Here is a 14,948-nt window from a genome sequence, read left to right on the forward strand (position 1 = left end):
TTTTGAAAACCAGCCCTGAACATGCATAAAACCTTTAGTGTTTAAAAAAAAAAGTCTCCCTGATATGCAGTGTAATCTCGCTGAAACTCTGTCAGTCTCCCTGAAATCCCTTAATTGAATTTTCTAAAGTCTTGAAGAGATAGCGAGGGAGAAAGAGAATAAAAAGATACATAGAGATTAAAGCAGCTTTTCTAGTTAGTCCAAGAGCTAGCGAGACTCCTTCTGTATCTCTTTCTTCATCTATTCAAGGCCTCATTCACTTCCTGTGTGCCTCCCACTGACAGTATTGCTGCTTAAGCACACTATGCATGAATTGCCATAATGTTTTATTTTGTTGTAATTGGTTTCTTTAAACCGAGGCTTTAACACCCACTGTCTCATGCCATTAGCAAGGGCATTCTGACCTGCCTTCATGTAAATTGCAGTATCCAAAAGAAATAGTTTTTTTTTTCTTTCTTCCCAATGGACAAGTAACATCTGTGTGAATTCACATTATTTCCTAATAGACAAAAATTGAACTTAAATGCAGTGTACATCAAGATAATAAATGACCCTTGTTAGAGGAAGTTACTGAATAGAGCTCACTGAAGAACTCTCTATTCTCTCAGCATGACATCTTTCTTTAAGGCCAACACTTGGAATGTTGTTATTATAAGGAGGCGTTATAACAAAGGTGCCTATAGTGTGAATGTAGTTCAGCAGGACTGAGTAGTCTGCTGTTAGAGCTGGACGGAGTGCTGGATGGGATCTTTGTCTTCCAACCCTCTGTTGCCATTCACTGCACTAGATCAGAGCTATGTAGCGGGGATGCTGGGTTTGCACAGGCAGAAATGCCAGGCCTTCTGTGTGCAGCCAGGGCTTTGGACAGCCCCAGCTTTCAGGAAAAAAAAAACAACAGGTTCCTACCAGCATCTACCTAATGCAAACCCTCCAGTCTGTTAGGCAGGCATCTTCCTCAAACACAGCAGACATTCCTGAGAGACTGTCTGGAGAGCAGAGGTGGCAAGGAATGGGAGGGAAAAGTCAGGACTTTTGGACTGGCTTAGCAGCTGGAAGCCATTAGAATTTAGCAAGGTTTTCCTCCTCAGAGAGAAATCTTTAAGCAATTAAATTAGCATCAGCCCTAGGGAAGTTAACAAACAAATCTCCTGTTTCTCTGAACTGCCCTCCAGACTTAGTTCATCAGAGTCTCCAATAAGCCACAGATCTCTGGCAGGGGATACTGGCTGGAGCTTTGCAAACTTACCAAACCCTCTTCTTATGCATACTTCAGCCTGCTGTGCTCCCACCCTTTCACAGCCTTCAACTCTGCACAGCAGTAAAGTCTCAGTGTGACATGAACAGGCAGAGGATCAACTGGTCAGAAAGAAGGTCAGAGCTACAGCACTATCTACAGAGGTAAAATTGCCAGGAATAAAGATACCCTGCTGCTCCATCATTAGATTCATATTGTCCATGAGAAAGTCAGGACTGTGTTGCTGGGAGCAGAGTCAGAAAGTGGATGCACACTCAGACCCAGCTTCACATCCAGGCCAGCTCAAAAGGTCCAGTGAGACCCCTGTGAAACACTCATTCTCTCCTGCATTTTACCTGCTCTCAGAAGCTTCTCTCCCTTCAGTTTTGCTGTTGCATAGCTTGCTTTCTGTGATTCCCAGGCATTGTTGGGTTTTGTGATAGAGCTCATAAGATAAGAAGCCTTAACTGAGGACAGTTCTTGTATGAAGTATAGAGTGCAACTAAGATGTTATTTAAGATGAATGACAAAGTATTTCAGAAGTAATGAACATCGCAGACACTTTTATATCTCCAGATCCATTCAGAAGCCCTTTACTGCCATCTTTTGTTGTGAAGGCCAGTCATCATTTGTGTATTCATGGCTGCATTCACTGTTTCTTCACAAAGCCATAGCTGTAGCCATGAGCTACCACTGTCTTAGCCAACCACATATATACAAAGCTGTAAGTGCTTTAAGGAAACAAGACCTGAAAGCTCTTCACAAATGTCACCAAATGAGATTTACATACTCTATAAATATTGTCAGATCAGATTTATTTAACTCCATAGCTGATACGTACTGACATCCTTCCCCAAAATGTCTATGAGCCCTGCTAGTAAAAAACTCCCCCATGCTCACTTGTTTTCTACAACTGTAACTACTGTAACTTGGTTGAGTTAATTTAATTCAGATAAAGAATTTTTTTTTCCCCCAAAAGACCCCAGACGATTTGACATAGGTCTGTACCAGATATCTAGATCAGAAGAATAATCTGTAGCTCCAAGCAAAACATCAGGAGGACGATACCAGAGTGTCACCACTTCAGAGGAGTATGTCTGACTGGGGATGGACTTGGCACGAGCAAGGCCTGCCAGGATAAAAAATACTGAGTGCTGTGACAGTACAGTCTTTTTATACAGAAATGATAATAATAATCGGAAACAGAACATTATTTTCTCTCAGTTTAATAAACACAAGCAGTCCCAATGCAGATTACAATCAATTGACAAAAAAAATTGTGTATAGAAGATACCTCTGGGGCAGATCAGATCAAGAAATATGCTATGTTGTGCTGGGCTTTACCATTTGTGACTGAAGCAGCCATCACAAACTGATGTCGAGAAAGCCCTTGTGTTCAGCACATTGCTGTGGACTTCACATGTCACATGATTTTCTGACAAGAGAGGGGTTGATTCTCAGTTCTCTTGAACCAGTTTTATGTGGCAGTAATTGCCCTGCCTTAAATGAGGTTACTCCCTGCAACTAGTAGTGCAAATACAAGAAAGGTTGGACTGACTGACCACAGAAATACTTTCCTGAAGTTCAGTAAGAGGTTATGCTTCTGTGCTGTAACTGGCTGTGGATACAGATCTATATGCATGCTAAAGCTTCGGTCTGAGTGGATATATTAGCAGTATACAAGCTGGAACTCACCAAAGTCAGCTAATTTGAGCTCACCAAGACAGCTGATGAGCAAGTTCTGAGGTTTCAGATCACGGTGAAGAATATGTTGTTGGTGGATGTATGCCAGGCCTCGCAACAGCTGGAACATGAAGAGCTTGAAAAAGCCAAAAAACAAAAAACAAAAAAACTGAGATGATTTGGTGTGAATTTGCATTGATACTTGAGCTCTGAACTTTATAAGTCCTGGAACAAAGCAGAGACAGAGCAACTGAGAAATGAGTAAAAATCTGAAAAAAATGAATAGAGTTGTCTGAAAAGTAGAAAACAATGGCAGGGTGTGATTACCCCTATGCTTTAAGGAAGAATATTTCTCCACAAGGACAATTATAATGCTGTCCCTAAGTGCACATTTTGGAAATACAGCTTTTCTCTAGAAGTGGAGCGTTGACTGCAGGAGCTACATTGCAAAACACAGCCTAGGCTTTCAGAACAGCAGATATTCTGACGAGTGTTGATAACGAAGACATAAAGCTAAGCACGGTAAAGGTTTAAAGAGCTGGAAGGTTTTCCCAGTTGAGCCAGTTAAACCAGCAGAGGGAGTTGTGGGGCTGCTTCTAACACCTACACTGCCCCTCCCCAGCTCAAGCTTGACCAGCGAACTGACTCGTTTGGCAATGTGAGCTGTTATCTTCAAGTTTGGAGAATCGAGAAAAGAGAAAGACGAGTAAGAAAACAAGCTAGAAAGAAATCTCTAACTCCTACCGCTATGGTGGTATAAATAAGCCCCAAGTAAAGTAAGTTCGTTAGAAACAAGGTATGAAATTGGATAGTACACAACAGAAGTATATAAAGTCTATCAGAGAAAAGATATTTTTCACAAGAAGTTTAACCTGAAGCAGAAGATAAACAGTGACACCCATAGGTCATTTTCTGTAGCAGAAAAGCATCCCTGTGATATTCTGCACACTTGCATCATATTCAATAGGAACCACTCAGAGAAAAAAAGAAAACATTTGCCAGCAAAAGCAAAACAAACTACACAAACTACATCAACCCCCTAAAGGAACAGTAAATCATTTCTGTGATTTGATTTCTGCTGACAGTGAGGGCTTGAGACAGGAAAGGAGAGGCTGGCTGGTTTTTACTCACACAAATACCAAGCAGTACATGTTGCAGCCATGTACTCCATGTGCTTGACAAGCCTGCCCGGTAGCAGAGCCCTGGAGATCCGTGCCAGACAGCACCACATCTAGGACATATCTGAGCTTTAAGGATGTTAAATATCAGGGCCCCAAGAAACTACATTAGAATTGGTGTTGCTTAACAACTATCTGAAAAAAGATGTGAACAAGGTGGCAGCATTTGAAGATGACAGAAGTATTTAGATTAGCCAAGATAAGAAGTGACAGTGAAAAACTTCAGAGAGATCTGACAAAGTCAGATGAATAGGCAGTTTGATAAGGTACAAAGTTACTGTTGACAGCTGTAAGATAAATTAACTGACACTACTCAGGAAAAGGACCCAGGCATTCAACGAGGACATCTGCAGTGAAACTGTAAGTCAGTGTGCAGCAAAAAGACTGAAAGTTAATTAAATGTGAAGATGTATACGAAGGAGAGTCAGAGACTATTATAGCATCAGTCTACAAAGTAACTGCTCATCTTCAGTTCTGCTCAGTTCCAGCCAACCTAACCAAAATAGCTGTGGCAGAAACAGAAGAGGTTTAAATGACTGTAAACATGAAGACATTATCAGATGAAGAGTGACACTTGAGAGCTTTTAACTAGAAAGATTAATATTCTAATTATAAGAAGATACAAATCTATATAAAGACAAGTTTGCTTGCCACAAGAAGTAATTGTCCACAAAAGCTGAACTGGGCTTATGAAATAGGAAGAACTAACTGCAGAAAGGCTTTGGAGACCAAGAGGTGGTCTGTTACATCTTTGCCAGAGTCAGCTTTTCTCCAAAGTGCTTGTCAAATGTGGGACAAATAGATATTAGTAAGAGTTTAAAGATGTTTGAAGCACTGCAGCAATTTACAGTCAACATATATAGAGGAAAATAACATTCTTGTTCATACTTTAAGGCATATGAGTCTTTTAAGGAACTCACCATAACATTGCAAGGATGAAGTCCTCCAGGATGCTGGGCCATGTACTGTGCCAGATCTGTGTGCTAAATAACAGCAGATAACTTGAGGCAAAGCTATGAGAGTAAAGTGCTTTTACCAACCATGTCTCTTCTGTACATAGAAAAAAGTACACAACCATTATGAAGAAGATATCACTTGGACTTTGGAGAACATCTTATTTGATGCAGCACATAAGGATATGCTAAGTGCTTGGTCACATTGGTGGGGCTGGCTGATCTGTTATCTCCCTAGCAGTTTATGGCCTGAAGATGATAGTTAACAGAATTCATACTTGTAACAGAATTAAACATAAAACTGGAGGATGGATAAAACATTCTCATAATTGTGTTGATAGCTGTTAGCAAAAGCAACAGAAGTAGTAAAGTGTTGCAGAGAACTCATTTATTGGCATCCTGCCCTACCTATAATAGTATCATGCAGCTTGGTCTTGGTGATCCACATGAGGTCATGGACAAATTTAATACCAGGATGTGAGCTGGCATCATTATTCCCTGTCCTTGCTGTGGCTCAAGAACAGTACTGTTATTATATTGTCAAGGCAGAAATGGACATAAATAGTTTCTACCACCCTCGTGGAGACGAGATGTGGAATCATTTTTGCATACAGCTGCTGCATACACTGAAAGAAAAAAGTAAAATTGTGTGTGGTAAGAAGGAGATCAAGAAGGGAAAACAGTCACTGTAGTAAAGGATTGCAATTTGTTTTTTTGCTGATGTCTTACAATGCAGCAAATTCATTATGCAGCCACTGGTTTTCCCAGTACTTCCCAGTACTAGCTTTACAGAAAGCCAGAAAAAAAGAATAACTCACCATGTACTCAAGGACAAATGTTAGGGTCTCCTTGGTCTGGATAATGTCATGGAGCAGCACAACGTTGGCATGTTTCAAATGCTTGAGAAGAGAAGCTGGAGAGACATAAAAGTAAGATCAGCTTCACTACTGCTTCTGCAGCTCCAGGAGACCGAACACTCAATAATAACCTAATAATTAAACTTTGTCTGTACCCCAGCCAGACCCTATCTGCTATCACAAGGGACTGCTAACCTGGCTGTGTGACACCTTAAATCCCTTGTGGCAAGACTGATCTGTTGCTCCAGAGGAGCAGTACAGAGGGTCCACAGTGAAATTAAGAATTCAGCCCCTGTGCCTGAATCAGACCCCTGGGAACTGCTCCTCACTTGGTTGCTTCTACAGCCTCCTGCTGCGGTGTCAGGTGCTACAGCTAGAACTGGGCTTAAAATGCATTCTAGCTCTGTGGGGCTTCCAGGGATGAACTGGTTCTTTGTCAGTGGTGTGCCCATTCCTCCAAGGTAGCTGAGACTGCACCACATGAATAAATATTGTGCTTTTTTTGCACTACTGACTTACATTGTAAATTTGAGGTGTCAGATGCTGCAAAGCTGAGCAGTACATATAAGATCCATTTAAAGTGGACCCTGCATGAGATCACCCTGGTTTTCTCTCATGCTGGATGAAGTCAAGACTCTTAGCCTATCCTACTGTAGAGCATACTAGAGGGGTGCTGATCTTTAGAACATCATTAGTTCTACATAGATAAAGCTTCTAAGGCTTATTTCACTGGTGGACTACAAGTGTAAACAGAGCAAAAACACCACAGCAAATGAGCATATGCAAACTGTATAGCACAAACTGTTCTGTAAAGAGCTGTATTTTGGTATCTCTCTGCTTTCACTCATAAATCAGCTAAGGAGTTTGTTAACTTTCTTATCTTAATTATACTGGTATGAGCCTGGAGCAAGTCCACTGACATCTCTATGTTCTCTGTGTTTCAAATGGAGTTGTCTGATGTGAGAGTCCCTCTGTGCTCGGGCTGCTCTGAATGCTGGCACATCTGGCCTCTGACACTCCATCTCAGCAGCAACAAAGTCTAACCTAGTTTTGAACTGCAGTAAGAAGTAGAAAACAAAATACGTGTGGCCTCTTACATGCATAGTTCTCACTGACACGAGACAACAGACTAGTGCAAAGGTTACATACTTCTGCGAAAGGAAGAAACTGGATTATGGTCCTCTTGGGATAGTCGCACAGATGAAAATAGAAGCTTAATCAAGCAGACAGTTTGTGAACTTGTGTCTGTAGGGACATATAAATGCTTTCAACCAAAATCAAGCAAAGATCTCCTTCATGAGGGGATAAGGACACAGAGCTTTGTGAGAAGCATACCCTTGTACATTCAGCCAGCAAGAAAGGAGTTAGGAAGCTGTCACATGAAGTTTTACTCAGATTAAAACAAGTACTCTTCAAGAATGATTTCCTTCACTCTACACCAGCGTTTGAAAAGGCTCTTAATTTCTTACCTTCCCTAATGGCTGTAAAGGGCACTCCCTCCTCTGTCACCAGGCTGATAACTTTCAGTGCCACCAACTGACCATTGATCCTGTCAGGCCAGAGCAGAAGGTCACACAAAGCACCTCAGTGCTTGGCATGATGACATTACCAGGCTTCTGAGGTGCTTCACTTTCATCCAAGCAAAAGCATTTAGGGGTCACTCTCCCTCCCAGGCCAGACTTAGAAATGAGTTGCAAATCTCTTGTCTTCTTAAGCAGCAGAATGGAACTAGCCCACCCAGACAGAGCAGGTATTGCTAGAGTGTGGTTTATTAGTGCTCCCACTCTTGCCTCTTACAGCTTTCCTGCCCCCATGTGACGGCAGTGTGCCCTCAGCCTCCATTTTGCTGTCATCCAGGAATTCCTCACTCCAAGGATAAACCCTTGCTTCATCTCTGGTCTCCCTGGCATGCTGCCATGCAGCAAAGCGCACTGGCAGCGACTCCATTGCTGAAGAGGAAGAGGGGCTTTGCAAATATCCCACTTAAAAGCAAAGCCAGACATTTGATTAGTCTTTACCTTCCTGCAGGTACTCAAAATTGCCCAGCTTCAAGCTTATTCTTCTGATTTCTATAACTGATAGTCACTGGGAATGCACTTAACAGCACTAATGGTCCAGGCTCACCTGCTGATCCCCTTGTAAACTGTTGCAGAGGACCCCTCACACAGCTTCTCCAGATGTACATAGGATGTGGCAGCTCCAAATGGGATGCCTTGCCTCTGCTTCATGAAGAAAAGTGGCCGTGAAGAACTAGAAACTACCAGCATGTCATTCAGCAATTAAATACAGATTCATGGTTGGAATAATCATAGGATGAAAATCTTCTGTCATTATGGATGCTGCGCACTCACCCATTTAAAAGTCTGCACAACATCCTGCCTTTGGAAAGGGTTGGTGTAAGTCCAGGGTCTCCACATCCTGCACCTTCGACTCTGGAGTGTGTGGAAACGCTGTGGCTGCTGTGGGAGTGCAGGAAGGGCTGTTCTGGTTACATCCCTCAGCTGGCACAAGAACAGAAGGCAGACCATATCAGTGGCAAACAACCCCACTGGCTTTAAGCACTTCATTTTTGGCTCCCTCCCCATCATTCATGTTTTACAGTGATGATTTCTGAGATATCCGGAAGAGAAACAACTGTCTGTATGTTTCTGTCTTGGTAGACGTTAGCGCTCGCTCTGACAGCACACAGAGATAAAGCTGCTGCAGCTATCGAAGAAACTTCAATCTGTATCATTCTAAATACATGATATTTCATCTTACCCTTGATTTATTCCTTCCCAGACAGTAATCTATTAGGGCAGGGGATAAAAAACAAACGCAGGAGTAAAATCTAAAGAAGTTTAAATTTATGCCATCTTCTTCTCCTCCTCCCTGCCACATTAAGCCTTTCTCACCACTTACGCTTTAGAAAGTCCAGTAATTTGGCCCATCATAGAATTATAGAATCACAAAGTTGGAAAGGACTACAAGATCATCAGTCCAACCATTCTCCCATTACCATTGCTACCACAAGCCACTGAACTGTATCTTGGATCTCCTCATCCAGACATCAATACTGCATAACAGGAGTGCAACCTCTTCCCAGATCATCACATCAAAGGAACTTACTTGCAATCTAAGGCATTAAGAGCTCTCTCAGTGGCTTCACAAGCCTGAAGCTGCAAAGTTTGATGCTGTGTAGTTAGAAGTTTATGGGAACAGCTGTACTTCCACAACAAGGGGAGGAGCCCAGGCACAATCTCTCACAGTGCAGAATTATTGCATAGTGATATTAAATACCTCTTCTGTAGATGCCACTTCCACGTGCTGAAGGCCTCGGCTGTGCTGGGAGCCCCTTCTCTCAGAGCAGCAATGGCAGCACCATGCCCTGATGGCACTGGCACACAGCATGTCCGCCTTGTTGTCCTGAGTCCTGCCATAGCACTGTTTTCTCATTTGCTCCCTCCTCTAGCTGGTCCTGTGACTTGCATGAGACCTCTGCCTCAAGCGTTCTTATGATTCCTGCATTTTTTCTTTGTAAGTGGGATATGTGCTGATCCAAACTCATGCTTGCAGTAGCTCCATTGGCTTAAGCTCATTGGGTACATCCTCTAAAAAACACCCAACATTTTTTCATTTAAAAAAAAAAAAAAGACAGAAGAACAGACAATAAATCCCAACCTGCTTGTACAAAACTCTTTTAATAAGTAACTGTCAGTGTGACAGATAAGTAATTAATAGATGAGGTGATTGGTGTGTTTCTCACAGGGACAGGCTGACTTTCCTCGTGTCCGTAGCAACTACAGTTCTGCAAGCCATTAGGTTTAAGCTGAGCTACCTGAGCAGCGTTGGTGAGCAGAGCACAGAGCACAGAGCACAGAGCACAGAGCACAGAGCACAGAGCACAGGGCATAGCGCAGAGCATAGCGCAGAGCACAACACAGAGCACAACACAGAGCACAACACAGAGCACAACACAGAGCACAACACAGAGCACGGCGGTGTTTGTCCCTGGTAAGGACCCGTCGGCGCTGCCGCCTGATCCCGCCCCGGCTGCGGCTCGCCCGCCCCGCCCGCTGCGTGCAGGCCCCGCCCGCGTCCCCCAGCTGATCTGCGCCCTGGCGGCGTGGGCGGCCGGTCGGAGCGGTGTGTGGTGCGGTGCGCGGCTGTTGCTTGTTTGTGTTCTTCCCACCAACGGTCTCGCGGCTCTGGCCGTGCCCCTGAGGGGCCTCGTCCCTCCGGCAGCCGCTGTGGTGGCGAGCGGGTAACAGGTGCGGGAAGTTCAGGGAGGTGCGGGACGCGGTGGCCTCTGTCGGAGAAGGGCTGGAGCGTGGCGCCGGTCGGAACCGCTGCTGAGGTGCCGTGCTCGAGCTCCGTGTGTAGAACGGGAGGCAGCGAGGGGCTGCGCTGCGCAGGTGAGCCCGGAGCAGCAGGGCAGCGGGCCTCCGCCGGGCCGCGCTGGTGGGGGGGCGGCTCGTAGGGCTCTGCGGCGGGATGTGTTCCTGCGGGTTCATGAGAGCCTTTTCCTTTCGGTATGAGGAGCTCACCTGAAGTCACCGCTTTATCTCCTTCCACTTTCGCTTTGCGTGACTGTTTCTTAGGGCTGAGTACGCTTTCACCTTTCAGAGTCCCTTAGCGGCAGTCCGGTCCGTGCTGGCATTACAGGTGGCATAACGCAACTGGAGTAATTGCAGAGGGACCGGTCCTCTCTGCAGTGAAGGCCTTGCTGCCTCTGTCACACTGTGTTGCTTAATGAAAGCGACCGTGGTCACCAGCTGTCTGGTTCAGGAGGGAAAGCATCTGTACGTGTGCTGAGTGAAGAAGGTGTGGTTTCAGAAGAGAGGGCTGAAGGATGCTCACAAGTCTTAGAGCCTCAGTAGATCTTAAGTTATCTATTAGCTGGTACAGCAGGTAATTTTCATCCTAGTTCTTTTGGCTAATGCTCAGTGTGCCTAAATGTAGGCAGTACTGCTGCTGACAGCTCCTAACTTTGAACTAGGGAACTTGGAGGTAACCTATTTCAGCAGCTGTGTAAGAAACTTGCAGTAGTCTTAGTTACGTGCTTACCAGCTCTACAGCTCTGTAGCTGTAAGCCAACCTATGGGGAAGTTTTAGACCTATTTGTTATTATCTGTTAACTGTAGCAGGTGAATAAATCACCAGATGGCAATACGTTTTTGAGGCTGAGGGGAGTTCGTTTATTTTTGCAAGTCAGAGGTGTATGGGTTGCTTCTGTTTAGCCTTGAGTATGAGATTACTTTTATGTCTGTGTTACTTAGTACTCAGTGTCCAGTGAGGGCTGTAGTCCTGTAGTAATCAGATGATTGTTTACACCAGGTCATTCCTTGCAGTAGCAGTTGTTACAGCACGGCAGTGTTTGATTTCTGCAGTACTGGAATTAGCAATCTGCTCTGCTAGTGGAAACGGTGACATCAGTGTCACAGTAGTGACCATCTGTTTGTAACAAAAATCCATTTCATAACTTGGCTCCGTTTGGCAGTGTTTGCAGTTTTTTTCTTGCGGTGTTGAAGTGAAAATGTACAAAGTGAGCACGTGGGCAGAGCGCTGCAGGTGCTGATAACTTTGCAGTCTTTCATACCATGAGAATGATACGTGGTATCTGTTTTTTTTCAGCTTCTGTGAATATTAAACTTTGCCGCTTGTAGCAGTTAGGTGAAATAATGCATTTATAAAGCTAGAACATCATTTATATATAAATGAAATTAGGTGATAGGCTCAATAAAAAATAGCATATTCTGATCATGAGAAAACAACTTTCAACTTATAATCAGCCCTTGTTACTAGAAGTAATGTAGTAAATATTTGTGCAGTTGAACCTCATGAGAAAGACACGTCTTTGAGCCATTAAAAATAAATTCCTCAGTGACAGAAGCCAAGTGTATTAACAATTAATTTCTTTGATCTTAAGTATTTATTTATGATGTAAGTGATACAACTGTGGATACTCTATCGAAGCTTCATATAATCCATTAGGAAGTTGTATGTTGAGCTAGTCCTTCGCAGAGAAGTGCCAGTATCTTCAATAGAAGAAATCCTAAGAACTGTGTCTAAATTGACTTGTTCCAAGCAAGAACACAGCACAAAACAGAACTTCTAGGAATGATTCTATTTTTTTCTGATGTTTCATCAGCACCTGCGTTACTGAGATGTTGCATGACTATTTCTTTATCTTTGTGAGACTTCCTCTGTTAAGGTAAAAATTGACAGTCATGGTTTGGTTGGTTGTTCTTGAAAGCAGTATTTTTTTGACGGTAAATGCAAGTCTTTCTGTTCCTAGAAAGTCTGGTCTGAATTAGTGTTTTAAGAGCAAAGTACACGTGGCTCACTGCAGTGCTATTGTGTCATATTTATTTGATTTAAAAAAACAATAAATATATTTTGTTTTATATTTTTGTGACTCTTATCTGCTCTTAGCCAATCATGAAGCCCAAATCACTATTTTGGCATCCTGTATCTGGTGTTTCAGTAAATGTGGTCACATGTGTTCCTTAATGTAATTAACATTTTGAGTACTGCATTTAGTCAGGTAGCGCACTGAGGGGGAGATACAGTACTCTCCCTATCCAACAGATTATAAGAAACAAGTATTCTCTGTAATGTTCCTTTTCTTACAAGACGAGTAATGCAAAGGAATCTTTGGGAAGGTGGAAAGGTGTGAGTGTAAACTTCCAAAATTCAAAATGGAAAAGGATAAAAGCATTAAATAGAGCAACTGCTTTTTCCTCATTGGCTTCTGTGGTCTCATCATATAGCTGGTCTGCTACCAGGCTCTGTGAAGAAATGTCTTGAATTCTTCCATTGGTTTTCTGCATTCCTGCGCAGGCTTTAATAGAATTGCACTCTGTTACATATGGTAATGTGATTGATTCAGGATTAAGAATGGAATTCCTAACTGTTATCTGTTCATATAAATGTATTTCCCTTACACGTTTTGTTTAAGCATAGGATCCTTAAACTGAAAACAAATCAATTATTCTGCTTTAATATTTTTTTGAATGTGCACAGAGAATTAGAGAGTTTTCCTACCTTTGAGCTAGATTTTAGTCAGTCTGCCCTTACAATGGGCCTACTGTGAGCAGAGTAGGTAGAACAAGTCTGACTGCTTAGCTTTGTGTGCCAGCTCTGTGTGAGTGAACCAAACCGTCCTTGTGTTGTGGAATTGATACTGATTTTACATGTGGTATCTAACACTTTGCTTCTTGTTTTTTGAGGTTCTGGGGCTAATATTACTATCTCAGCTTAAAATTCTTTGCAATTAAATACCAGTGTATTTTTTTGTTTTGTTTTACAGTTTGTGGAGAGACTGCTCCTTTTGAAAGAGATGATTTGATGGTGATGGAGTGCTGCCACTGACAGATGGACTCACAGGAAAGAAGGTGAGAATGAGCGAGCAGCTACGTAGAGCCACAGAGGCTCCCAGAAATGTGCCAGCCAATGACTGCTCTGTGAAACTACTGAGTAATGTCGGCATACTCCGTGTGTAACCTAAGGTGAAGAAGCAAAGAGTAACATAGCTTTAAGTTTTAGTTATGTCTGGAAGAGTCAACTTATTACAGCACCTAATTCTTTTGTCAGTTGTTTATTGAACCTGATGGAAACTTAAAAGTAACATTGCCAGGTGAACAGTAAAATCATCTCTGTTGCCTGAGGTGGAAAATTAGCATCTTGTAATAAATTCTGGGATATAAGTATCCACCCAATGATCTAAGTGTTATCAATCAAATAAAATCTGAGGTATAAGGCTGTACACTAAATTGAATGCACGGTATGCTGACAAAAGCTCTCTTATCAAAGAATACAATACTAAAATATGTGCTTTGTTCTCAGTAGAATCTGTGGTCTTATTTCTAACCAGGTACCCTAACAGTGATGTTAGATTTTTCACAGAATCACACAATGACAGAATCGTGGGGTTTAGAAGGGAGCTCTGGGGATCATCAAATCCCTAACCTCTTTTTTTAGCCTGTATGTTACTTAGTTCTTTTTAAATGTATTTTTCCTCTAAACACAAGTTCTCTGCATCTAAAATGCAGAATGGACTCTGCATTTTAATATTACATGTGTCATTTATGCTACATTACACAACTGAATCATAGAATAGTTCTTTTTCAACATTAGTGAGGTTTTTTTTCTTTATATGGAAGAAGAGATTGAGGATAGGCACTTAAGCTGAGAGATGTAATTCAGTCTTGTGCTAGTTACTCTCAGTTTAAACATCCCAAAGGCAGACTGCACGCTTCAAAGGTGTTGTTTGGCTGATGCACCACAATGAGCGAGTCTTAGTTTAGAAAAAATCTTCATGAATAGCGCTTATGGCTTTTGAATGTGCTTCTTGGGTGTTAGAAGTTGTCCACAGTGTTGCCTCTCAGACTGACTTCCTCTGAGTTTGCTTCAGCAATGGAGTATGTGTTATTTTTTGCCTTTTATTTTACACAAACATTGCTATTCTACCAAAGCTCTTTCGTTACCTTTTTGTATTTAACTTCAGGTTCATGCAAAGCTGCAAGAACTGTTTTACGTAGGCAGTAACTGACTTGACAGTTGCCAAAGAAAGAGCTAAGCCTACATCTCCTGCAGGATGGAGAAGCATCTATTGTATATGAATTTGGAAATCTGAAAAAAAACAATTTAATTTGGGAATATCTACTGATGTTTGAAAAAGCTTTTATTAAGAATGCCAAGTGACTTAGTAATTTACTAAAAGTACTTGCTGTCAAAGTTCAGAGAATTTTTTTGCTGAATGGGAAAAGTTGCTGGCTGAGCATTTAAACTGGAGTGTAAGTGTTAAAAAAAAAACCCTTTTGGTAGCTGCAGTCATATCTGTGAGCCCAGATATTCCATGTTTCAGGTTTGTTCCTGATGACTGGTTCGTATGAACCTGAGAAGTCACTAAGAATTGACAGATCTAGAATGTCTTTTTCTTCTACATCTAAATTTCCCCAAATTAAATAGTACAAAATATGAATAAAACCTAACAATCCAGAAGTATGCTTTCTGGTTTCTAATGTAGGAAGTGTTCATGTAAATCTCACTGTAGACAGGA

At 42.3% G+C, this 14,948-nt stretch overlaps 2 protein-coding genes across 10 annotated transcripts in view; one reads left to right on the forward strand and one right to left on the reverse strand.

The window, feature by feature from the left end:
• CDK15 (cyclin dependent kinase 15) overlaps positions 1-9,464 on the reverse strand; it is a 31,808-nt gene extending 22,344 nt beyond the window's left edge. The window contains exons 1-8 of one of the 2 annotated variants that reach the window (XM_015868118.3): positions 9,185-9,464; positions 8,257-8,406; positions 8,030-8,127; positions 7,375-7,454; positions 5,867-5,961; positions 5,016-5,078; positions 2,930-3,053; positions 2,243-2,363 (exon numbers count right to left, since the gene is read on the reverse strand). In XM_015868118.3, the coding sequence (XP_015723604.3) occupies positions 2,243-2,363; positions 2,930-3,053; positions 5,016-5,078; positions 5,867-5,961; positions 7,375-7,454; positions 8,030-8,127; positions 8,257-8,406; positions 9,185-9,340 (887 nt within the window). In that variant the 5' untranslated portion in view covers positions 9,341-9,464. The remainder of the gene's footprint in view (positions 1-2,242; positions 2,364-2,929; positions 3,054-5,015; positions 5,079-5,866; positions 5,962-7,374; positions 7,455-8,029; positions 8,128-8,256; positions 8,407-9,184) is intronic. The other variant, XM_085552746.1, reaches the window with a different exon arrangement.
• ALS2 (alsin Rho guanine nucleotide exchange factor ALS2) overlaps positions 1-14,948 on the forward strand; it is a 67,645-nt gene that overhangs the window by 23,877 nt on the left and 28,820 nt on the right. For 4 of the 8 annotated variants that reach the window (XR_001556408.3, XR_014948075.1, XR_001556409.3 and 1 more), the window contains exons 1-2: positions 9,956-10,299; positions 13,197-13,281. Coding sequence is in view for 4 of the 8 variants with exons in the window: in XM_085552704.1 (XP_085408830.1) it covers positions 13,262-13,281 (20 nt within the window). In the remaining 4 variants the exon portion in view is untranslated. Of the gene's footprint in view, positions 1-9,948; positions 10,300-13,196; positions 13,282-14,948 lie in introns of those variants that run through there. The other 4 variants (XM_015868108.3, XM_085552705.1, XM_085552703.1 and 1 more) reach the window with 4 other exon arrangements.

The sequence above is a fragment of the Coturnix japonica genome, chromosome 7, assembly GCF_054131305.1.
Source record: "Coturnix japonica strain WE chromosome 7, WE-NBRP24, whole genome shotgun sequence".
Lineage (NCBI taxonomy): Eukaryota > Metazoa > Chordata > Aves > Galliformes > Phasianidae > Coturnix > Coturnix japonica.